Raw genomic sequence first — 24941 nt, 5'->3', positions numbered from 1 at the left:
TACTGCTGCTCCAAGGAAATTTACATGCTGAAAACCACATTGAAAAGCTTAATATCAGGTTGTGGCCTACTTCGCTGGGAGTCTGGACATACGAATGTGCTCTTTAAATGTGCACATTTTAGTATGGGTCACGAAATTCCGATGTTCTTGGGGTATCCTCTGATATCTTGTTTCTTTTATGACATAACGTGAGATCTTTTAATGTTTCACACGTATGAACATACGGACTCCCTACGACATCGTAGTTGAGCAAGTTCGGTGGCGCCTGTCATCTGACGCTCTCTGGCAACTGCAGAAACAAACCTATTTCTAACAGGTCGCGGGAAAATATTCTGAATGGTGGTTTGAAAAGCGTTACCATCAAAGAAAATTTTCTTTTACTCAAGTTGAACTGTGTGTGAGAATGTATGATGAATTTCTTAAATCACAGATCATTTGACTCTCATTTAAAAATCAACTCTTCGATGACGAGCCATTTAGATGAATTTCGAGATCAGAAGATCAGACATTTATGTCGTTATTAAAAATTTTACTGGCAAATTTGTGTGATATATCTTAAATTGTAATATGCGCGTAAAAGACCAACGTTATATGTGGAAGCTTAGCTTCTCTTGCAGCGTATTAATCTTATAGACCAATATTATATGTGAAAGGTTTGCATTTCGTGTAGCAACGCTATGTATATTAATTTAAACCATTAACTTTTTCTGTTTGTGTGTTTGCGCTACTTAACAGTGATGTTGCTATTGGCTGACTACATCATGTGTCCTAAGCTCTGAATATCCTTTGTCATCGGCTGGCGAGATCACGTTACATGAGCTATAACTGATTGACAAAAGCGCATCGCAAACTCTATTTCAATGCTTCGGAAAATAACATGCGGTGTTTGGTGGAATTCGAATTTATACTTTTGTAATACGAAAATATGAAGCGTACATGTTGCTGCACATCAACGATCTTCCCAAAACGTGTTGTTTTCCCCTGTGTTTAGTTTTCTAAAGTGCTGGGAAATTCCACGCCAGTGTATAAAACCATAATCATTCAAAGGACTGATAAGTTATACAGTTCCGAGAGAAAATATACTGTCAGTTAACAGGGAAAGAGTATGTTTTCACCCAAGAGAAAGTGTATTCTTAACTGGGAAATCCGGGAATTTTTTTTTTCCTTGCCCTCTTATACACCCTGAATAACTGTCTAGTGTACATTTTCAGTGTCTTTAGTATGGCTGGAAACTGTGATTTCTGTGTTCAAACGTGATCTCAGTTGGTGACCTTTTGCTCACAGCTCCAGGTGGTTCTGGCTTCAGTCACACAATTTGAGGCTGTTGCCAATGAGCATCACCATGGAGTCTGGACGCTGGGACGCAAGGGATGTCTATCACATCACATGTGTCCCGTGATCGGTCTGCTACTGTAGCCGGCTGGGTACTGCAAACATTGAAGTTGACCCCTCACCAGTGGTTGAGTTGCTTCAAGGTGTGGCAGGCAGCAAAAGACTTTGTGGGGGAAGCTGATCGAAGGTTTTTCCCAGTTCATCTGACAAACAGGTTTCAACTGCTGTCTGTGTCTGAGACAGATGGAGGAGCTTGCCCTACTTCAGGTTTATGGTTGTTGGGGGCTCCAATGTTAGGCACGTAATGGGGCTGTGGCTGCCAAAGAGGGGAAGGAGTCCATTGTACATGTTGACTGGAATACTCTCTTTCAAATTCTGAAGATGGCATGGGTAAAATATAGGGAGCGAAAGGCTATTTACAATTTGTATAGAAACCAAATGGCAGTTATAAGAGTTGAGGGGTATGAAAGAGAAGCAGTGGTTGGGAAGGGAGTGAGACGGGGTTGTAGCCTCTCCCCGATGTTATTCAATCTGTATATTGAGCAAGCAGTGAAGGAAACAAAAGAAAAATTTGGAGTAGGTATTAAAATCCATGGAGAAGAAATAAAAACTTTGAGGTTCGCCGATGACATTGTAATTCTGTCAGAGACAGCAAAGAACTTGGAAGAGCAGTTGAATGGAATGGATAGTGTCTTGAAGGGAGGGTATAAGATGAACATCAAAAGAAGCAAAACGAGGATAATGGAATGTAGTCGCATTAAGTCGGGTGATGCTGAGGGTATTAGATTAGGAAATGAGACACTTAAAGTAGTAAAGAAGTTTTGCTATTTGGGGAGCAAAATAAGTGATGATGGTCGAAGTAGAGAGGATATAAAATGTATACTGGCAATGGGAAGGAAAGCGTTTCTGAAGAAGAGGAATTTGTTAACATCGAGTATGAATTTAAGTGTCCGGAAGTCGTTTCTGAAAGTATTTGTATGGAGTGTAGCCATGTATGGAAGTGAAACATGGACGATAAATAGTTTGGACAAGAAGAGAATTGAAGCTTTCAAAATGTGGTGCTACAGAAGAATGGTGAAGATTAGATGGGTAGATCACATAACTAATGAGGAGGTGTTGAATAGGATTGGGGAGAAAAGAAATTTGTGGCACAACTTGACTAGAAGAAGGGATTGGTTGGTAGGACATATTCTGAGGCATCAAGGGATCACCAATTTAGTATTGGAGGGCAGCGTGGAGGGTAAAAATCGTAGAGGGAGACAAAGAGATGAATACACCAAGCAGATTCAGAAGGATGTAGGTTGCAGTAGGTACTGGGAGATGAAGAAGCTTGCGCAAGGTAGAGTAGCATGGAGAGCTGCATCAAACCAGTCTCAGGACTGAAGACCACAACAACAATAACAAAAATGTTTCTTTCTTCTTGTAATATAATGCAGTCCTGCCACCCAGGATGCTGTCATACTAAACCCACATTGCTGCAGTAGTAATTTGGAGCTAGTTAAATTGGAGTGGGAGTATTACGTTTTACCTTGAAGCAAATGGCATAAATGGCATACTAAGTCACACTAGTGCCAATAAAGGGCTGGAGATGACTGGAAACATGTTGTCTGGTTGGACAAGTCTCGTTTCAAATTGTATAGAGTGGATGGATGTGTACGGGTACAGAGACAACCTCATGAAGTCAGCAGGGACTGTTTAAGCTGGTGAAGGCTCTGTAATGGCGTGGGGTGTGTGTAGTTGGAGTGGTATAGGACCCCTTATACGTCTAGATACAACTCTTAACAGATGACTCGTATGTAAGCATCCTGTCTGATCACCTGCATCCATTCATATCCATTGTACATTCCGACGGACTCGGGTAATTCCAGCAGGACATGAACATTATTGAGCATATCTGGGATGCCTTGCAACATGCTGTTCAGAAGAGATTTCCATCCACTCTTACTCTTTCGGATTTATGGACAGCCTTGAATGATTCATGGTGTCAGTACCCTTCAGCACTACTTCAGACATTAGTCAAGTCCATGCTGTGTCATGTTGCAGCACTTCTGCATGCTCGCAGTGCCCCTACATGTTATTAGGCAGCTGTACCAGTTTCTTTGGATCTTTAGTGTAATTGTGACACTGCTAACAATAGCATTGGACATGTTGGCAGTATGGACACTAAATCAATAAAGTTTGCTTCTCTCCTCACTTTCGCATTTTGTTGTCATCTTTTGATGACAACTGAAACTGAGGTAGTAGAGATACAAATGTTCAAGCAAGCTTTTGGTGAATAACAAAATACGCCAAGACAAAAAATATTTGTGTTACTGCAAATTACGAAACTAAATAAATCAATTTACAGTCCAGCAAATAAAAGTGTTCCCATTTGCATTTCTTCCTCATGGTTTATAGTGTTTCTCTTTTTGTTCCAGTTTCAATACACGGCAACTCAGCGAACTGGTGAAAGTGCTCGATATTTTACTATAGGGCTGTTTGGACGGAGTGGCAGTCTGCATGTGTGGTTTCCAGAGCCACTTGCTAAAGATCCAGTGCTGAGGGTACAGTCACAAATCTTTTCATCAAACAAAAATAGCAAGACAATATTTCTATAGTTAAAAGTATTATATTTTTTGTTATAGTTTTACAAATTGTGTGATCGTTGGCGTACACAAGTTGATAAGAATCCAGCTACAGTTCTACAGAAAAGGAAATTTGAAAGAGGTCCAGAAATGCTTGCTGCATTGAAGAGGATAACCACACGTTTAGGCCTCAATGGGACAATAGGTGTTGGTAAGTAATGTGTAATTTCTTATTTGTTTCATTAGAATCCCCCACCTTGACCATGCACCCTCTTCCTCTGCCCTCGGCAACCAAGAATTGGGGCGGTAACAATATTTTTCTGTCAGCTAATGTAGTACATTTTAGTGTTAAATATCAATCTGTCTCTTTTCCAACAAGAGAAAAAAAAATACTATTTCAAATCAAAGGGATTTCCATAGCAGTAGTAGAATTTTGAGGAAAACAATAAAGTGAAGAAAAGCAGAGTATGTGTTGAAACCTACCCCTCCCAACTTTGCCCTGCTATGGAAAAAAAGAATGGGGTATCTTTTGGAGCAGGGGTAGCTAGGACACAAGGGTCCTGGAGTAAAGGTACTAGGCCTTTAAAACAAATGACTGCTCTGCCAGAACATATTAAAGATGGCCGTTAGATTAGTAATAACAGAGAATATTTCAGCTATGTGGCTTCATGCACTCGCACATCAATCAATAGCTCATATCCAAAACTTCATTTGCTAAAATAATTCATTGGCATATGTTGGACCCAAACATTAAATTTGAAAAATATCAGAAATAACAACCACTGGGTTACCACTACAGCCCCACAACAGACAGTTTAACATGCTTTTTACTCAGTACAATTAACCCAGATGTACAATGCCTGTTAATTTTGGTAACAATGTTTTACATTTGCTCACAAGGACACAACTCAGGAGCATAGCTCAAGAGTGCCACATTTCTAGCCAAACCTGCACAAGATTCCACACAACCTGAGTCTTTCAGTGCACAACAGTGCGAATTTTATGAAAAATAGTTGATAAATTCTCCAGGAATGATAATAACCGATAATGTTACTATTAATCTAGGAATAATAGTTCACACTCTGCACACCCAAACTTTCAGGTCACAGGCCTAAATGGCTTGCTTCATCCTCGCGAAACAGCACTGTGCTGAGCCCCACTGCTTTCAGTGTTGGTTCACTGACACCCTCTATGAGTCCACTGTGGCATGTCACGAGTTGTATACTGACTTGTCCGCTGTTCCCTGTGCTTTATCCTTCTCCTATTGCAAGTCACTCTCCTCCTCAAAACCCCGTCCTTGTGACCTCACATGCCCTTTTGTTACACATCCAATGCTGCAATTATTGCTGATGTGAATTAATAGCCAAAGAACTCAGTGACACATGTCACACGTAACAGGTCAGTATCCAGTAATTGATTCTGTTGCACAAGTACTTTGAACAATTTCTTTTGTTGCTTATGTAATACAGTGACCAAAATGTAGAGTGTTGATTATTTGCTGTAAACTGGTTGGCAGAATGGAAAACAAAGGAGAGCTAGGCCAAAGGGTTTCCAGTCTCTTCAGTTCCCACATTCTGTTCTGCGTTTAAACATAATGTAACTTTCTGGTTGTTCCAGGCAAATATACCTGAGATGCTAGTAGAATCTGGTATTGGTGGTGCAGTTGTGGGTGCTTTGCAATGTTTTTGTGAGATAATGTAACATAGTTTGCTGCTGACTACAGATGATTGCCATTAACAGTTGAAGTGACTACAGTTCATTATGACTTCTGTGTGTGGGGATTTTTTTTTCACTCTGTATTTAGTACACTTCATATTATTAAGAATGCTGTTTGTTTCATGCTGGTACTGGCAGGACTCGGGCCTAAGTGCTATCCTCTCAAGGTTCTATGATAACTATGTCTTTCTATTCACAGAATCATCCACCATGTTGCATTGGTGAATCGTGAAATACAATAATTTTAGTGCATTATGTAAGAGCTGCTCTCAAGAATCGCTACCTCCTCTCAGAATATCACAGTAAATCTTACCAATAGCTTGCGTATCCTTAATAAATTCTGAAGTGAAAGAGTCTCACAAAATATTGGCATAATCAATGCTATCACATATTAAGATTTTTTCGGCACATAGAAAGTCTTTGCTTTCCTCTGCTTCTGTTGTGGAAATTAAAAGTTGTAATTCATAGTGTGGTTTATTGTTGGCTTCTGATGAATGAAATACCTGATTTATGTAAACCCATCTGTGATAATCGAGGAAGGTAGCAGAATGTGTATTTGCCTACAGTGTTGAAATTTTACACTAGTAATGTGTCATGGTTATTTGGTATCATATAATTACATAATAGCTGTTAAAGGTTTGATAATTTGCATAAAATTTGAGATCTCACTGTGTGGAAAACACTGATTTACTTCAACATAACTTCTTGGTGTACAAGATCATCAGCCCAAATTCATTGAAATAAAAATCAAGTGTTCTTTGTTAAGTAAGACAGTTGATTGCGATGACCTCACTTATTGCTGTTGAAACCAAAAACCAGTTGCAAAAACACAGTGTTTAAAATATGAGTTGCGAATAGTAGACCAAGATGATGATAATGTTATTACACCATTGATAAAAATTAAGGTTAAATACTCTCAAAATAAATACAAGTAAATTTGCACACAAAGCACTAGAGTGGAAGTTCAGCATTTTGCTCGCACTCAGGCATGGCGTAAATGAGTATGAATGCTTGGAGCAGGCAAATGAGATACTGTGGGGAGCTCGCACAGTCTTGCACGTTCACTGCTCTGTGTGTCTCTAGGCTTGTGTTGCTTCTGACATACTCCGCCCAGATGATTCATTCACATCAAGTTAGTTATGCAGTAGACATGTATTGCTGCAGGATAATGTCTAATAATGACTTAATTATGATGCATAAGAGAAAATAGCTTGTTTTAAACAATAAGAAAATTTGGAAATAGTTTAAAGTTTCATAGGAAAACTAAGTAAGTATCAACTTTTGTAATCGTCATCAGTATCAGGATGAAAAATCACGTTGCTGTTTATTATAACACCACCTGCTTTATTGATTCAGAGTTACCTATAATGAAATTTTGCTGTCTAAGAAATCAGATATCTAACAGGAACAAAATTGCTTCCTTATACTTCTCTGTTAGTGTTGTAATTAAAATGAATTGTCAAGCCTGCTTCGTCTGTCTGATATAAAGTTTCCTGCAGACTGAAATATCTTTTGCTGGCCACATTTGATGCTGGAACACAAAACATTCTGCTTGCTAAATTAGAGACCTTGGGAAATTGCCTGGCCTAGTGTATGGGGACTAGACTATCAACAGGCACAGCGTTGGGAGGCTGTGAGGCTGGGAAGTGGATGTGTGTGCGTGTGTGTGGAGGGGGGGAGGGGGGCAGGGGATGTGGAGCGAAAAAGGAAAGGAGCAGAGAAGGGGAAAGACAGGTGGGTACATTAGCAGAGGGCAGCACGAGAGGGTGGTGGGGTGGGAGACGAGAATAGGGAGGAGGTGATAGGACAGAGGGGTTGGCAACTGTTTGGTGGAGGATGTGTGGACGGTAGGTTACTGTAGGTAGAGGCTGGGATAATTTCATCAGTGGAAAATGTGTTGCAAGGATAACTCCCATCTGTGCAGTTCAGAGAACCTAGTGGTGTAGGGGAGGATCCAGATTGCTCGTGTAGTGAAGCAGCCATTGAAATGAAGTGTGTTATATTCAGCTGCATGTTGTGGCTCAGGGTGGGGTACTTTTGCAGTTTGGCGATGGCCAATCATCCTGGATCATCCTGGTGGACATTTTGTTGGTAGTCATACCATTATAGAAAGCTGTGCAATGATTGCAGCAGAACTGGCATGTGACATGGCTGTTTTCACAGGTGGCCTGGCCTCTGATGGGGTAGGACAAGCCTGTGACAGGACTGGGGTAGGAGGTACAGGGTGGGTGAATTGGGCAGGTCTTGCACCTTGGTCTGCTGCAGGAGTCATGAACCAGGATGTAGTGTAGGTGGGTGGGCAACAGAACACCACTTTAGGAGGGGTGGAAGGATCTTGGGTAGTATGTCCCTCTGTCCAAGGCACAATAATCAGTAATCAAAGCCCTGATGAAGGATGTGGTTCAGTTGTTCCAATCCAGGTTGGTATTTGGGGATGAAGGGGACTCTCCTTTATAGCTGATTCTTTTACACCATCTATCCAACAGTTTCCATCCCCTCTGTCCTATCATCTCCTCCCTATTCTCATCTTCCATCCTCTTTGCATGCCTTCTTCTGCCAATGCACCTGCCCGTCTCTCCTTCTCCCCTGCCCTCTCCATTTTCATTCCCCCCACACCCCTCCCCACCACGCTGTTGCTCAGTGTCCCAACACTCAGCCTCGTCTTGTGACACTACACCTGTTGACAGTCTACTCCTTACAGGCTCTGACAGACAGTGATCTCCTCTCACTCCGCCAGTATTATGCTATACCTTCCCCTTCCCTACCCCCTCCAGATTGCTGCTTCAGTTATACGTAACAGTTGCATTCTGGTCTGAGCTGCAGGAGATAGTGGTCATGTATGCCTGAGGTGTACTTTCCTTTGTGAATGAATGTGTGTGCACGCTTCCTTTTCTGATGAAGGCTTTGGCTGAAAGCTAATATGTGTCTTTTCATTTATCTACAACTGAATGTGTCATCTTTACAGCGAGCAGTGATTTATCTTACATTGTTGGTATTCCAACTTCGAGTTTCCATTGTTTAAACGAATTTTAGGATACTTCTTGCCTTGAAGCACTTCCATTACAACTTTAAATGGCTCTAAAAATGCCACAAGTTCTTTTGCAGTATTGTTATCATTACCAGTAAGATTTTCATAGACTCCCTTCTGCCCAAGTATTTCCGCAATTTTATCATACTGTCTAACTACACACTGTAACAGTCAAAATAAGCTCTTCCATCCAGCCAGTGTCTCTTGCTTCAAGCTTTTTCTATATTGAACTCGTGTCACTGTTTATTCTTATTGGGCATTAATGAAAATTTCAGAATAAAAGCAGCTTTGGCTCCGAAGTTATTCAATATCAGTGATGCATTTCACCCTTTTGGCGCATCATCAGATTGTCTATAAAAACAAGAAACCCATCAGTTAGAAACAAATATAGGAAGGGGCATAATCCTATCTTGTATGACTAAATGTATAAAATGAACTAAAAGCAACAGAAACGTACCTAAAAGTAGCTGGATATGTACCCCATCCACCATAAAGCTATATAAAATGAAAAATGGATGCAACAGTAACTGGATATGTTATCCATCCAACATAAAAACATATGAAATGCAAAGTGGACTTAGTTAAAAGAAAAGAAAAAACCACCAATATACCATCAGGAAGGTGGCAGAAAAATTTCAGTGACTTATCACATGTTACCTTCAGCACACCAGATGACTCCACAATAGCAGTTCAAAATGGGGCCATGCTTACAAAATAAATACAATATGAACCACACTCAACAGTGTCCATTTGGTGCATGCACAAATATTACTGTGACAGATCAGCATGTGAACATCGCATATAGTGTAGCCAGAGGTCCCCAGGTGGTATGCATGAGCAAGTAAGGCATATTTATAAAATATAAAAATTTCCACAAATAAATTGCAGTGCATATATGCAGACAGTAGATTATCTAATACACTTCAAAATAAAATTTTTATAGTGGCGATCATCATTCACTGGTTTGAAAAATACACACACACACAGAGACGTGATCACAGTCTCCAGGTGCTGAGGCCAGACCAGACTGAGAGCAGCCATGGATGATTGGAGAAGCAACTGGGTGGTGTGGGTAAGGAGGAGGCTGGGGTGGGGAAGGGAGGAATAGTGGCGTAGGGATGGGGGACGATAAAATGCCGCTTGTGGGTGCATACAGGAACGAGGTGCAGAGAGAGTATGGCAGCAAGATGGAGTTGGGAGGTTAGACAGAGGGCATAGGAAGGGATAAGTAAAAAGACTGTGGTGTGTTGGTGGAATAACAGGCTGTGTAGTGCTGAGATGGGAACTGGGAAGGGGCTACATGGGTAAGGCCAAAAACTGACAAACGTTGAGGCCAGGAGGGTTACGGGAATGTAGGATATATTGCAGGGAGAGTTCCTATGTGCGCAATTCAGGAAAGCTAGTGTTGGTGGGAAGGATGTAGATGGCACTGCTGTGAAGTGGTCATTGAAATTAAGAATGTTGTGTTGGATGGCATTCTCAGCAACTAAGTGGTCCAGCTGTTTCTTGGCCACAGTTTGTCGGTCGCCATTAATGCGGACAGATAGCTTGTTGTTTGTCGTGTCCACATAGAACACAGGAGAGTGATTGCAGCTTAGCTTGTAGATCACATACTGGTTTCATAGGTAGCACTGCTTTTGATGGGTGATGGGATAAGTGATGCTTGTGACTGGACTGGAGTAGGTAGCGGTGGATAGTGGGTAGAACATTCCATATTTCAGGGCATGACAACAGGTAGTTGAAACTGTGATGGAGAATGTTGTCGGTCACCATTAATGCGGACAGATAGCTTCTTGTTTGTCATGTCCACATAGAACACAGGAGAGTGATTGCAGCTTAGCTTGTAGATCACATACTGATTTCATAGGTAGCGCTGCTTTTGATGGGTGATGGGATAAGTGATGCTTGTGACTGGACTGGAGTAGGTGGTGGTGGATAGTGGGTAGAACATTCCATATTTCAGGGCATGACAACAGGTAGTTGAAACTGTGGTGGAGAATGTGATTCAGTTGCTCCAGCCCTGGGTGGTACTGAGTCATGAGAGAATGTTCATCTGTAGCTGGACAGTGAGACTGTGGGAGGTGGTAGGTGACTGGGGAGATACGACACAGGATACCTGTTTTTGTACAAGGGTGGAAGGGTAATTATTGTCTGTGAAGGTCTCAGTGAGACTCTTGGTATATTTTGAGAGGGACCACTTGTCATTACATATGTGCTGGCCTTAGGTGGCTAGACTGTATGCCTTAGGTGGCTAGACTGTATGGAAGGGACTTCTCGTTATGAAGTGGGTGGCAGCTGTCGAAGTGGGGTATTGCTGGTGTGCAGTAGGTTTGATATGGATGGAGGTACTGAAGTAGCCACCTTTGAGGTGGATGTCGACATCGAGGAAGATGGCATCTTGGGTTGAGTAGGACTAGGTGAAGCATATGGGGGAAAAGGTATGGAGGAATCTGGATAGGGTGTCCTCACCTTTGATCCATATCATAAAGATATCATCAGTAAATCAGAACTGGGCGAGCGGTATGGGATTCTGGGTGTTTAGGAAGGATTCCCCAAGAATAGGTAGGCATTGGGTAGTACTGTTTGGATGCCCATATCCATAGTCTGGATTTGTTTATAGATGGTACCTTCAAAGGGGAAGTAACTGTGGGTGAGGATATAGTTAATTGTGGCAACTAGGAAGGAGGTTGTAGATTTTGAATCAGTCAGGTGTTGGGAAAGGTATTGTTCAATAATGGTGAGGCCATGGGCATTATGGATGTTGGTGTAAAAGTAGGTGACATCAATAGTAACGAGCACGGCACCATGTAAAGGAACAGGAACAGAAGAGAGTCGGTGGAGGAAGTTATTGGTATCTTTTACATTGGAGAGTAGGTCGTGGGTAATAGGCCGAAGGTGTTCTCTCAATGGGCACATGGTAACTGGTCACAATGGGGCATCCTGGGTAGTTGGGTTTATGGAATTTAGGAAGCATGTAGAAAGTACGAGTGTGGGGAGTGGTAGGGGTGAGGAGAGAGATGGACTCTGGGGAGAGATTCTCGATGGGCCTAAGGATTTTAGGAGAGACCGGAGTTTCTTTTAAGTTTCTGGAATGGGGTCACTGTGGCAGGATTTGTAGTTAGATGAATCTGATAGCTGGCAGAGTCCTTCTGTCAAGTCATCCTTGTCGTTTCAAAACAGCAGTGGTGGAGCCTTTGTCAGAAGGTAGGATTATAAAGTTGGGCTTAGTTTTTATGTGGTGGATTGCAGTTCTTTCTGTGGATGTAAGGTTAGTTTGCATGTTGAGGGATTTGGGGAATAATGGCGAGGCAAGGTTTGAGGTTAAGAAACTCTGGGAAGTTAAAAGGGAGTGATTTTGGGGCAGTGGGGTGGATCACATTTGGATGGTGGAGTGAACTGAGTTAGGCAGGGTTCATCATTGGTCTTTGGTGTATTCTGATTCATGGGTTTGGTGGTGAGAAAGTATTTCCACAGTAGTGAGTGGGAGAAGGAAAGAAGGTCCTTACCAAGCCATGTATGATTGAATTTGGGAGTGGGGTAGAAGGTGTGGACTGACACTTCTGCGGGGCTAAGGCTTTTGAAGGACTGGTTCATGAACTGTTTTGGGTCTGTTTAGGTTATGGATTCTGTACTTTGGTGGGAGGGAGTTTTTGATGGTGGTGGAAATGTAGTAGGTCTGCAAGGCAGAGTTTGTCAGCTATGAGGGGATGTGGAGGACGTTTGGAGGTTGTTGTAGAGGTGTTGGATAAAGGTAGTCCAAGGCTGGCGTACGAAATGAACAGTATGGATAGTTTTTGGAGGTGACATTATTCATGTTGCTCTAGTTCCTGGAGGGCAAGACTGTGTGTGTGATACGGGATCCAGCAATTTGGGATTGCATGGCAGGAGAATTTTACGCAGGACTGTATCAGTGAGGGTTAAGTATTGGTGGAATCTGAACAGAGGGACATCATTATGGAAGGAGGGGTGATAGCCAGAGTTGGTTTGATGTTAATCTATTTGCGGGAGGGTGGGGGATTCTATGAGCCAAGCAACAATGCAGGAACAGTAAGTAGGACTGGGTTCTGGCTACGGGTAAGCGAACTTTTCTGTATTGACACAGGAAAAACCATGAAAAGGATGAAACAGATTAAGTATGGGGAAATGATGAAATCTGAGGGAGTAGTCCAACAGTAGAAGGCGGAAACCGAATGAAATAGGTGTGAAAACACAATGAGATCAAAGAAAAAATAAATAAAAAGATTGCAATGTGGATTGAAAGTCTGTGGGTGAATAAGTGTGAAGAATGGGGATGGCATGTGTGACTAGATTAGGTGTAGTTGTAAGTGTGAACTGTAATAGAGGAGAAGGAGAGGGATGCGGTGAGAGGTTGGTAGGATGAAATACAAGTTCGTGTAGCACATGGAGGTACAGGAAATAACACGCAAAAATACACGAGAGTGACGTATGAAGAGAGATCAATTCGAAGGTGTAGGATTAATTATATTGGCGAGAGTAATGTGGCACATGAGATGCTGTACCAACAGTCAGCCCAGTCTTGTAGCCATCTGTTGTGTGCAGCTGAGGCGATCGATACAGGTGGCACATAAGTAGAGTGTGCAGCACAGTTTGTAAGGCAATAGTGAAACACAGGAAAGTAGAGAAAGGACGGACATTGAGTAATAATGCGTTAGAAAATAGTAACAATGGAAAACAGCACTGGGTTACTGGATGGAAGAAAAGCTGTAAGGCAAAATCAGCCAATGGAAAATCCAGGATGAAAAATGACAATATTATGAGAAGGATAGTTGCTACTCACCATATATGCAGACATGCTGAATCACAGATTATTGTTGTTGTGGTCTTCAGTCCTGAGACTGGTTTGATGCAGCTCTCCATGCTAATCTATCCTGTGCAAGCTCCTTCGTCTCCCAGTACCTACTGCAACCTACATCCTTCTGAATCTGCTTAGTGTATTCATCTCTTGGTCTCCCTCTGCGATTTTTACCCTCCACGCTGCCCTCCAATACTAAATTGGTGATCCCTTGATGCCTCAGGACATGTCCTACCAACCGATCCCTTCTTCTAGTCAAGTTGTGCCACCAACTTCTCTTCTCCCCAATCCTATTCAATATCTCCTCATTAGTTATGTGATCTACCCACAGATAGGCACAACAAAAAGGCTGTCAGGAAGTAGCTTTCAGCCAACAAGGCCTTCATCTGAAATGCACAATGTACACAAACATACACACACACACACACACAAATGCAACTCTCACACACAGGGCCACAGTCTCCGTCTGCTGAGGCCAGACTGCGAGTAGCAGCACATGATGGGAGAAGCAACTGGGTAGTGAGGGTAAGTAGGAGGGTGGGGTGGGGAGGTGGAGGGGATAGCAGAGTAGGAGTGGGGCACAGTAAAGTGCTGTTTGTGGGAGCATACAGGGATGAGGTGGAGAGGGGGTATGGCAGCTAGGTGCAGACGGGAGAGTAGACAGAGGGCAGAGGGTAGCGGAAAAGGAGAGAAGTAAAAAGACTGTTGGTATTTTGATGGAATAGAGGGCTGTGTAGTGCTTGACTGGGAACAGGGAAGGGGAATAATGGCGCCCTGCTTGTCACTATTGGTGCCACCTTCCTTCATGTTAACATCCCTAATGCCCACTATTGAACACTACATTCCCAACGCCCAGTGGGTTTCCAAACCTAGAACCTCTTTCCTAGTCCTCATGACTTCTGCTTTGAAGGTGTTACCTACAAACAAATCCAGGATACGGATATGGGCACCCACATGTACCATCCTATGCCAACCTATTCATGGACTGTCGAGAGGAATCCTTCCTTAAACCCCTCACCCAGTTCAGATTCACTGATGACATCTACGTGATCTGGATTGAAGCTTAGGACACCCTATCCAGATTCCTCAAGAACCTCAACACCTTCTCTCCCATACACTTCACCTGGTCCTACTTAACCAAACAAGCCACCTTCCATGATGTTGACCTCCACCTCAAAGATGGCTACATCAGTACCTGTGTCCATATCAAACCTATCCACTTCTACAGGTGCCACCCATTCCATACCAAGAAGTCCCTTCCATACAGCCTAGCCACCAGTGGCCATCACATCTATAGTGACCAGCCATCCCTCTCGAAATATACCAAAAACAGGTATCCCATCCCCTATCTCTCCAGTGACCCTCCACCTCCTGAAGTCCCAATCACAGAGCAACATTCCTCAGTACCACCCAGGACTGGAGCAACTGAATCACGTCCTCCACCAGTGTTTCGACTGCCTCTCTTCATGTCGTGTAAATGTGGAATGTGATACCTATTATCCTTCCCACCCTTCCCACAGTGGTATTCTGCCCTCTGGAATGTGCTATTGCGTCCAATAATACGACAGGAAGCAGCAGGGCCAAACATACATACACAGCTTGTATTAAACAACGTTTATTAGCTTGCACAATTTAAATACAATAAAACAGATAAATTTCACAGCCTCACAGGAGCGCAATAAATTTTTTTTCTGAAATCTGTATAACAAATGCACAAAATGTTAAGAAAATTTCTGCTGGTGTAAATAATTAATACAATCAAAACTTGCCAAACTCTAAACCTGCAAGACTATCTTGTTCAGTGACTTCTCTTCTGCAATATAAATTCATACCAAGGTATAACATTAAGGCATAATATGAGGCACACAAATAACAATCAGGCAACTTCTAAATCTTCAGTGCTCGGCAATGAAGACATCGGGCACAAGAACTTCTGACCAAGGAATAATCCAGTTGATGATGCTAGTAGTTTTATGAGACCGTGCCGTCTTTTGTTAAGGTATACATTTTGTTACTTAATGACCAAGATTACAACAATTTTAGATATACCATCACTCAATAATAAGGAGCTCAGCGTGTTTCCTTACATATAGCTGCAGGTCCTTCCTCAAATGGTAGGGCCCAGGCAAACGATTAATGCCAGGCGATGCTCTGGCAAGCTCTTCTTCTCAACATGTGCTGCATGGCGAGAAAGCCAAACACTATGCCTTGTACTGGAACCCAAAACATTTCCGCCGTCTCCGGACGCAGCACTCCAGTAATACCACATGCAGTGAGCATGCGCTGAAGTGAGGACCAACCTCCAACAATGCTGTAACTGCAACCGACATGCTACACAGTGATGTCTGCTGCCATGACGCTGCAGACTTAAATAGCTGAACCTGCGATGAACAACTGAATCGCGGCCGATCAAACCGAAATTGATGGCAAAGATGACACTACAAGAAAGGGGTAATGGCGCCATCCGCGCGACGTATCAACCTCCCCCACTAGCCCGAGCAGTCAACCACTCTCAGCCAGGCTCACATTGCCTGGCTCCGCATTTAACGTGAAATACCTTCCAGATGACATTTTCCTAACCTCAAGCTTAACTGGACTAATTATTCTGATAATCCTGCAGGGACCTCTATACGATGGTCTCATTTTCCCATTAACATCCTGCCCGGTTCTAGCAGCTTGATTCCTGATAAAAATGAGGTCCTTAATTATATCTAACAGCCAGGTGATGGTGAGCCAAATTAATATTTCACTTGGCCTGCTCTCCCAATTTTCTCTTAGGGTGACCAGAGTAATGGTTTCAGGGAAAAGGTCACTAATACCCAGTAGATTAGATACTGGAGAATTGAGAGTGCAGGCAAACACGAGTGACACCGGTGTTAGCCTGGTTTCTTCATGGCATGCTGAATTAAAAGCCTGGTTAAGCCATGGTAAAGCAGTGTCCCAGGGAGTTGGAGTCTTGGCATGGGAAATACTAAGAGCAGCCATAAGGTTCCTATTAACCCATTCTGCAAAAGATGGGTTGGGCTAATATGCTGTGGTGGTGATGTGTTTAATCCCATGGTTAAAGCAAAACTTCTTCAAGAGCTTAGAACCAAAAGCAGGGGCATTATTACTCACAAGAGATTTTGGAGGACCGAACCATGGGAAGAATTTAGACACTTGGTTTATTGTGATCTGGGCCGTAACACCGCGAGTAGGGAGCAACCACATGAAGTGCGAAAATGCGTCCATAACTACTAACACTTAATGGTTACCTCTCCTTGTATGAGGCAGAGGACCTATATGATCCTGAAAGGCCTATCTAGTGGATAGGGTTCCCTCTGAGACTGCAGAAGTTCTTTAGGGGCACCCAAATCAGGCTTGGTGCGTTTGCAGTGATCGCACATCGCCACAAATCAACGAGTATCGCGATACATATGTGGACACACTAATCCTTCATGGACCTGATTCAGAGTTTTATAAAGGCCGAGATGGCCGCTGACAGCAGGATCATGAAAATAATACAGCACCATAGGTACCAAATCACCGGGTAGACAGATCCTCAACTCATGGCTGGCTCCCACTTGTTTACATAAACACCCTTACTCAGGCAGTACTCTGCACTCTGCTCTCCTGCCTGGAGGCACTGGCAAATGGGTCCCCTTATGGGATCTTCCCCCTGCTTAGTCTTCAGATCGCAAAAGAGCCCGGGTGTCTCCCTATTAGAATGTTATTCGCACCCAGAAGCAGCTGAGAATTCTCCCCGCCTTCCCCCGACTCTTCCGTGGACTTCCGGCTAAGAGCATCAGCGAAGACATTCTCAGACCCTCGTACATGTTTAACATTAAAGTGGAAGGCTAATATTCGGACCGCCCAATGGGCTATTGGATCGGTCTTGCAAGGCCTGGCTAACACCCAACTCAGGGCTTGATTGTCTGTCTCAAGAAGGAACTCTTGGTTTTCCAAATAAAAATTAAACTTCTCAAGAGTGAACAACACCATCAAAGCCTCTCATTCATAGATGGAATAATTAGCTTCAACTGAAGTAAGCCAACGAAAGGCACAATCTACAGAACGCCTTTGGCCTTGTTGTTCTTGAAGAAGAACGATGGCAATTCTGGAATGAGAGACATCAGTCTGCACAATGAAAGCCTCATTAAAGTTAGGTACCTCTAGAACCGGATGATTCGCAATAGTGGTTTTAATTGCTTCAGAGGCATGTTACTGCTCTTTTCCCCAAGCAAATGGCAATGCTCCTTACATAGATCATTAAGTGGCGCAGCCAGTTGCACAAAATTAGCAGTGGAAAGAAAATGGCTAGGCTATGCCAATGAACCTAACAATGCCCCTTTTATCTCTTGGGGGGGGGGGGGGGGACATTGCTTGAGAGTACTCTCTTGATCAATTCTAACACCGTCGGCAGAGACCAGATGTCCCAAAAATGAAATACGAGGCCAACACAGGTTAATCTTATTCAGCTTGACTGTAAACCCAGCCCTTCACAGTCTAGATAAAACCTGATCACGATGGCCAGAGAAATATGTGCTAAAAATAACCAAATCATCCTGATAATTATAAACACAGTTATTCTTTAAATCTCCCAGAACATTATCCAACAGATGTGAAAGAACAGCTGCGCCAGTGGCAAGGCCAAAAGGAACTTGATTGAATTCAGATAAGTTCCAATCGGTACAGAACGCCATAGCCACCTTCAAGTCCTCAGCCACCAGTATTTGATAGTATGCCTGATTTCTGAAAACCAAGTGATACAATTGTGAATGTTGGGCAAGGGAACTGATTCCAGGACAATTTTCTTATTCAGGATCCAATAATCAACAACAGCTCGAAAATCGCCATGCTGCCCTTTAGGCACAAGGAAGACAAGTGAAACATAAGGGGAGGTAGAATAATTAATAACACCGTCCTCCAATGTACATTCAATTTTAGCATGCAGGATTTTTATCTTAGGAGGAGACAGTCTGTAGGGTGTCTGGTGCGCAGGAATTTTATCCAGAATATGGATATCATACTGGCTAAGGGTTGTGACACCCAGCCTGTCCAATAATGTCACAATAACAATTCAACAATTCCCTAATAAACTTATGCTGCAGATCATCTAAGTGACTAAGATCAATGTTACCATCACAGCTGTGCACAGGATGCACCCCACTGCCCTTACGACATACACAGAATTCAAAACAATCACCTGGCAATAACTGGAAGTGGAAGGTACCGCCAACATAATCAAGTACTAACCCGGTACAATGCATAAAATCACAGCCCAGAATGACTGGTACACTCAAGTGTTTAGCCATAATAAATTCCATGGGCTATGAAAAGCCCTGCACCGCTAAACTGCCGCACACCTTGCCTAACAAAGGCAGCTCTTGGCCATCTGCAAGTCTACATCTTTGTGTGATCTGCCTCTGAATCAAAAATCAACACAAATGTGGATGCTTCAGATACCAGTCCTGATCAGTGAGAAAAACCAAACTGCCCGAATCGAGGAGGACTCATATGGGTTCGTGGCCAACATGTATTCAAATTTAAGGGAAGGAGTGGGTGGTCAATGAGCCAATAGCCTTACAATTAGCTGGCCAATTCCTACGATGAGCCAACCCCCTCTTCTTTAAATGTCAACTATTGAGACGGTAACTTGTTGCTTCGAACACTGGCGTACAAAATGATTGTCAGCGCCACAGCGTAAACAACGCTAGATCTCTGGTGTATGCTTCTGTTTAATCACGGACTCACCAACACTGTCCTGACCATCCCAATGCGCTGCTTGTCAGCAAATGCGAGAGCTTCTGTTGTATCTACAAGTTCTTGCAACTGATGAAGGCGTATTCGTAAGGGTAAAACAAGAAAGGTCCTGGGGCCACATCCCCTCAATAAGGTGGTCAATGCTCTGTGCTTCTGGGATGCACATGTCAATGCATCGACAGTGATCTGTACTCTGTCAAAATATTGTCCCAAGGTTTTCTGCTGCACCTGCACTTTCCAATAATATTCTTGCTTTAAGTGAACTCACATATGTGCTGACAGGTTTTGCTTTAACACATGTTGTGAAGCTGCCCTAATGACCCACATTCCTGCAAGACTTCTGCCCAAAGTATACTCAACCCACCTTCAGTTCAAGGTAAAGTAAGGCTAGCAAAACAGGGTGAGGAACCTGTAAGGCATCCACATGAACCTGAAGGTGTACAAGCAACCACGATACCTGCTGAATTTGAGTCACAGAATCCAAGGACAGTTCCTTAATATCCTTAATAAGCAACAATATCAATTAGGTAAATGAGCAAACTGATCAGCTTAACTATCTGGTGCTGACTGTTCAGTCAATAAAGGTTGTATCTCAGCCTCCGGTTCAGACCAAAAACCTTCCCCCTTTAAATTAATAGCCAGCAAGGGAACCTGCAGTGAGCACATTTTATCGCATAATTCCTGATGAAAATAGGTATCCAACTGCACAGGATTAACAATTGCTATATCAGACAAATAGTTACTGTAATGCACCAAATGTACCTGAACTCGATAGACCTGATGCTGGCTAGGTTGGAACGATTCTGAAAATTCTACAATTTGTGTTAGTTCCTGAACTGCTGCTGAGAATTGGGAAAGGCACTCACCAAGAGCAGCAAAAAGTTATGGAGGGAAGGTAATTGATATTTGTTCTGCGGCACAGAGATGGGTGGCAAGATCAGGCACTCCTCCTTCGGTAGATAATCCTTTGATTTAGAGTTCATATATCAGATGTTCCTTGCATACATGAGCAATGCCCTGAATAGCACGTGCATTAACCATGGCTGTGGTAACTGCAACATACAACAGAATTAGTGTAAATGAAGATATACAAGGCTACAATCGATAGCACATGAATATTAACAACAGAAGCTATTTGAACATGCTATTGCATCCAGTAATACAACAGGAAACAGCAGGGCCAAACATACACTGTTTATTAGCTTAGCAGCAGGGCCAAACATACACTGTTTATTAGCTTACACAATTTAAATACAATAAAACAGATAAATTTCACAATCTTGCAGGGGTGCAATAAAATTTTTTCTGAAATCTGTATAACAAATATACGAAACATTAAGAAAATTTCTGTTGGTGTAAATACTTAATACAATCAGAACTTGCCAAACTCTAAACCCTCAAGACTATCTTGAATCCAGTTGATGTCAGTACAGGTAGGCACTATTTATAAAATTAAACATCACACTCAGCATACTAGGTGCAAATATGATACAAGTGGCTGATAAAGCAATACAAAAGTAATATGGTGGAGCTTCCAGCAACCTGATCAGGAACTAATTACAGAGTGACTCAGTTTTACAGGTTTAAATTCATATTTCAACCGAAAGGTGCATCTGCCAAGGCAGCGGAGGAACGAGCTATAAAGCTTAACAACCTAACAGAGCTAGGAACAAAGAGAACAGCAATACTCTACTTAAGGACGAGATCGAGACAGGAGGCCAGGAACCTGGAGCCCTATCTAATGAAACACAGTTCCACTTGCAACAGCCAAGTTGAAGCCCTGATGCCATGTCCCACAGGGCAGACGAAATACACTGCGCTCCGCACAACTGAAACATAAATCAACTACAACAGCACACTTGCAATTGCACATTCTCAGTACATAGAAGAATGAAACATGACATCAGAGCAGGAAGGCTCGTCCTAAAAAAAATTTTTTTTTTTGAAACTGAACATTTCAGAATTCATTTAAACCAGCAAGAGCCCACCAGAACTACACTTTCATAGAATCTGTTGTAGTTTTACGAGACATCATCTTTCGTGAAGGTAAAAATTTTGCACTTGGTGACCAAGATTATAACAATTTTAGATATATCATCACTCAATAATAAGGAGCTCACCGGCTTTCCACACATATAGCGGTAGGTCTTTCCTCAAGTGGTAGAAAACTAAGATGGAAAGCCCAAGCCCCACTATCTTGGCACGTGTCACACAACTTTGACATCAGACTAGTCACTGAAGACAACATTGGTTAACCATTAACAAATATATAAAGACACACACACACACACACACACACACACACACACACAATTGCGCCTGTTTAAATCAAACACATGCCATATGCCCAGGTGAATGGTTAATGCCAGGCGACGCTCTGGCAAGTCCTTTTCAATAAACGCTGCGTGGCAAGAAAAATCAAACACCATGCCTCGTGCAGGAACCCAAAACCTTTCCGCAGTCTCCGGTCATGGCAATCCAGTAATACCACATGCAATGAGCATGCGCACCAATTAAGGGCCAACCTCCCAACTATGCTGTAACTGCAACCGACAGACCACACAGTGACCTCTGCTGCCATAATGCTGCAGACTTACATAGCTGAACCCGCAGTGAACAGCTGACTCACGGCCGGCCAAACCGAAATTGATGACAAAGATGACACTACAAGAAATGGTTACTGGCGGTAGCTGCACGTGGTATCACCACCCACCGATCCTAAACCCGTGCCTCATGGCTTGTATCTCTGCAATAGAACTAGATATAAGACCTGCCCAGACATCCTCCTGCCACCACATACTCTAGTCCAGTCACAAGCATAATGTATCCCACCAAAGGCAGGGCTACATGTGAAACAAGTCCTATGATCTACAAGCTGAGCTGCAATCACTGAGCTGCTTGCTATGTGGGCATAATACCAACAAGCAGACTTTCTGCATAAATGGCCATGTGTTGCAAGTAGTATACAAGCAGATGGCCATGGCTTTTCAGAGAGAGGAGGGATGAGATGGAAAGGGGGGGGGGGGGGTCAGAGTGGGTGGGCAGAGGGAGGCAAGGAAGAGATCAACAGACAGGGGGGATGGATAGAGAGAGGGAGAGGAGGAGATGGGCAGAGAGATGGTGGAGGAGCAGATGGACAGAGAGGAGGAGGCTGAAGAAGATGAAGCAATTGAAGATAATTATTATCTGGGTAACACCAGATTTCTCAGCTAGTATATTATAAAAATATATGTGTATGTGTGTGGTATGTATGCATGTTTGTTCCATATCTTTCCCTAAAACATTGGATCACTTTCAACACAAACATAATGCAGATCAATTACATGTCTAAAAAACCACTGTGGGCATAAGAGACATTAACCACCCATTGCGATGATGGTGAAAATGGTGTGACACTGGTGATGGTCACAGAGGAGAGCTGAAGAGATAGCCAGGAGGGGGGGGGGGGAAGGAGGTGGACAGGGGGAGGATGAATAGAGAGAGGTAGGATGAGGACAAGGATAGGAAGTGGAAGAGGGGAAGCTGGTTAGAGGGGGAGGGGAGGAGAAGATGTACAGAGAGAGGAGGGAGAAAGAAATAGAATAATAGAAGATTGGAACAAATAAATGCCCAGGCAATGCTGGGATTCCCAGCTAGTATGTTAGAAACAGAGATGTGTGTTTGCACCTATATATATGCATGTATGTATGGGGGGGGATTGACAAGAAGTGTTTTACAACAAAATGTGTATTTAGCAGAACATTTTCAAAATTTGAACACCTTCAAAATAGTGGCACTCAGACACAATGCACTTGCCCCAATGGTTTTTTCCTATGGTGGAAACAGTTTTTAAACTCATCTGAAGTTACGCCTATTAGTGCCTCCAGCAATTTTGTCCACTTCTTCTATATGTTGAGTAATGTGGGTGAGAAATAGTAGGTCATATCTATAACAACAAGATTTGTCACCTGTGATGACTTTTACATTAAAATCTTCTGATTGTACTTCCAATTCCTGCCACACACGCGAACGATTGTCTCTCAGGTCGTCAGAAAGCACTCGCAGAACGAATTTTGCTGCAACAGATTTCATCTTCAATCAGAGTTCATTGGCATGAATTTCAGCTACTCAAACTGGTGGCACTAATGTGCATTTTGTGCAACTGTTTCAGCATCATGATCAGCCTCATCTTAATGCGACTGTTAGGCACATTAACATGGGGCTGTGGAGGGCGCTGATGGCAGAGGGCATGAGTCACATCTCAGTGGTTCCAGTTGGGTCTATCAGTAGATCGGGATTCACTAGGCATAGCCTGCATCTCAGTAGGTATGGGAAGGGGAGGCTTGTAAAGCTTATAGGTGACAGTGTTGTGGGTGGTGGTGGTGGTGGTGGTGGTTGGTGAGATCACTCATGGAAAAATTCCTGTAATATGTGGTGTTAGAACTGCACCTTTTTTAGATTGAAGTCAGCTGATAGGTATACCTGCTTAAAGGAAGTCCCTCTAACTAAGGGCTCACCTTCAGAGGATGTAATGTTTCCAAGTAGAGAAGGAATTAGCATATTTCATCAAAATATAAGAGGTATTAGTAATAAAGTTAGTGAACTGCTTATAGATGTTGACTCTCAAATTATTGGTATATCAGAGCACTGCTTAAATAATTTGACAGTTCAGAAGCTTCCTTTACCAGGATACAGATTAGCTGGCTCATTTTCCAGAGGTTCTTTGTGGGGTGGGGGAGTGGCTATGTATGTAAAAAACAGTATTCCATTTGAGTCCATAGATGTATCAAGGCACTTCACTTATTTGAATGTTGTGCAGGGGCAGATGAATTTAGTGAAACTAAACTTCTAATTGTTGTTGTCTATATGTCCCCTAACTCTGACTTCAGAGTATTTCTGCTCAAGCTAGAGAGGGTTCTTGATTCGCTTTGTAGGAAGTGCCAGAAATTAGTTATAAGTGGTGACTTCAGTACAAATTTTGTAAATGATGGTTCAAAAAGAAGGATGTTGGTAGATCTTATAAATTCATAGTAGCACAGCCATAGACAATATTTTTATGTATTCTTCATTACTAGATGGGCATTCTGTTAGTAAAAGGGTGACTGGCCTTTCAGACCAAGATGCACAAATTTTAACACTAAAAGGCTTTAGTGCTCATTTAATTACAAACTTTGTAGGAAAGGTAAGCCAACAGCAATAGAGTGTTTTTTAAACCTTGTCGAGGAACAAGAGTTAGCAGTATGTTTATAGTGCCGATAACATAGGTGATAAATATAATGCTTTCCTTAACACATGTCTCATCCCCTTTGAGAGTTACTTTCCATTAGAACTTTCTAAATGGGGTACTAGCAGTAATATGTAGCCTGGATGGCTGACTAGTGGGATAAGGATATCATGTAGAACAAAGCAGGAATTATATCAAAATGTTAGAATGAGTCACAGTCAGGCTACAGTAGCCCATTACAAACAGTATTGTAAGATGCTTAAAAATGTTATTAGAAAGGCAAAGAGTATGTGGCTATGCAAATAGAATCGCTAATTCACAGGATAAAATTATAACAATATGGTCAGTTGTGAAGGAAGTGTCTGGTCAGCAGCACGAGGTCGATGATATAAAGCCAGTTTGCAGTGAAAATATTTCTGTTACTGATAAATCAAATATATGTACAGTATTTAACCATTATTTTCTGAGCATTGCTGGTGAATTGAATAAAAATTTAGTTTCTACAGGGAATCATATAACTTTCTTGGCAAATGCCTTTCTGAG

At 42.6% G+C, this 24941-nt stretch overlaps 1 protein-coding gene across 2 annotated transcripts in view; it reads left to right on the top strand.

The window, feature by feature from the left end:
* The window catches only part of LOC126183229 (multiple inositol polyphosphate phosphatase 1), a 235207-nt gene that overhangs the window by 119338 nt on the left and 90928 nt on the right, over positions 1 to 24941 (top strand). For both annotated transcript variants that reach the window (XM_049925017.1, XM_049925026.1), the window contains 2 exons: positions 3750 to 3875; positions 3957 to 4107. In XM_049925017.1, coding sequence (XP_049780974.1) covers positions 3750 to 3875; positions 3957 to 4107 — 277 coding nt within the window. The remainder of the gene's footprint in view (positions 1 to 3749; positions 3876 to 3956; positions 4108 to 24941) is intronic.

The sequence above is a fragment of the Schistocerca cancellata genome, chromosome 1 (genome assembly GCF_023864275.1).
Source record: "Schistocerca cancellata isolate TAMUIC-IGC-003103 chromosome 1, iqSchCanc2.1, whole genome shotgun sequence".
Taxonomy (NCBI): Eukaryota; Metazoa; Arthropoda; class Insecta; order Orthoptera; family Acrididae; genus Schistocerca; species Schistocerca cancellata.
This window is presented reverse-complemented; position numbering and strand designations above follow the sequence as displayed.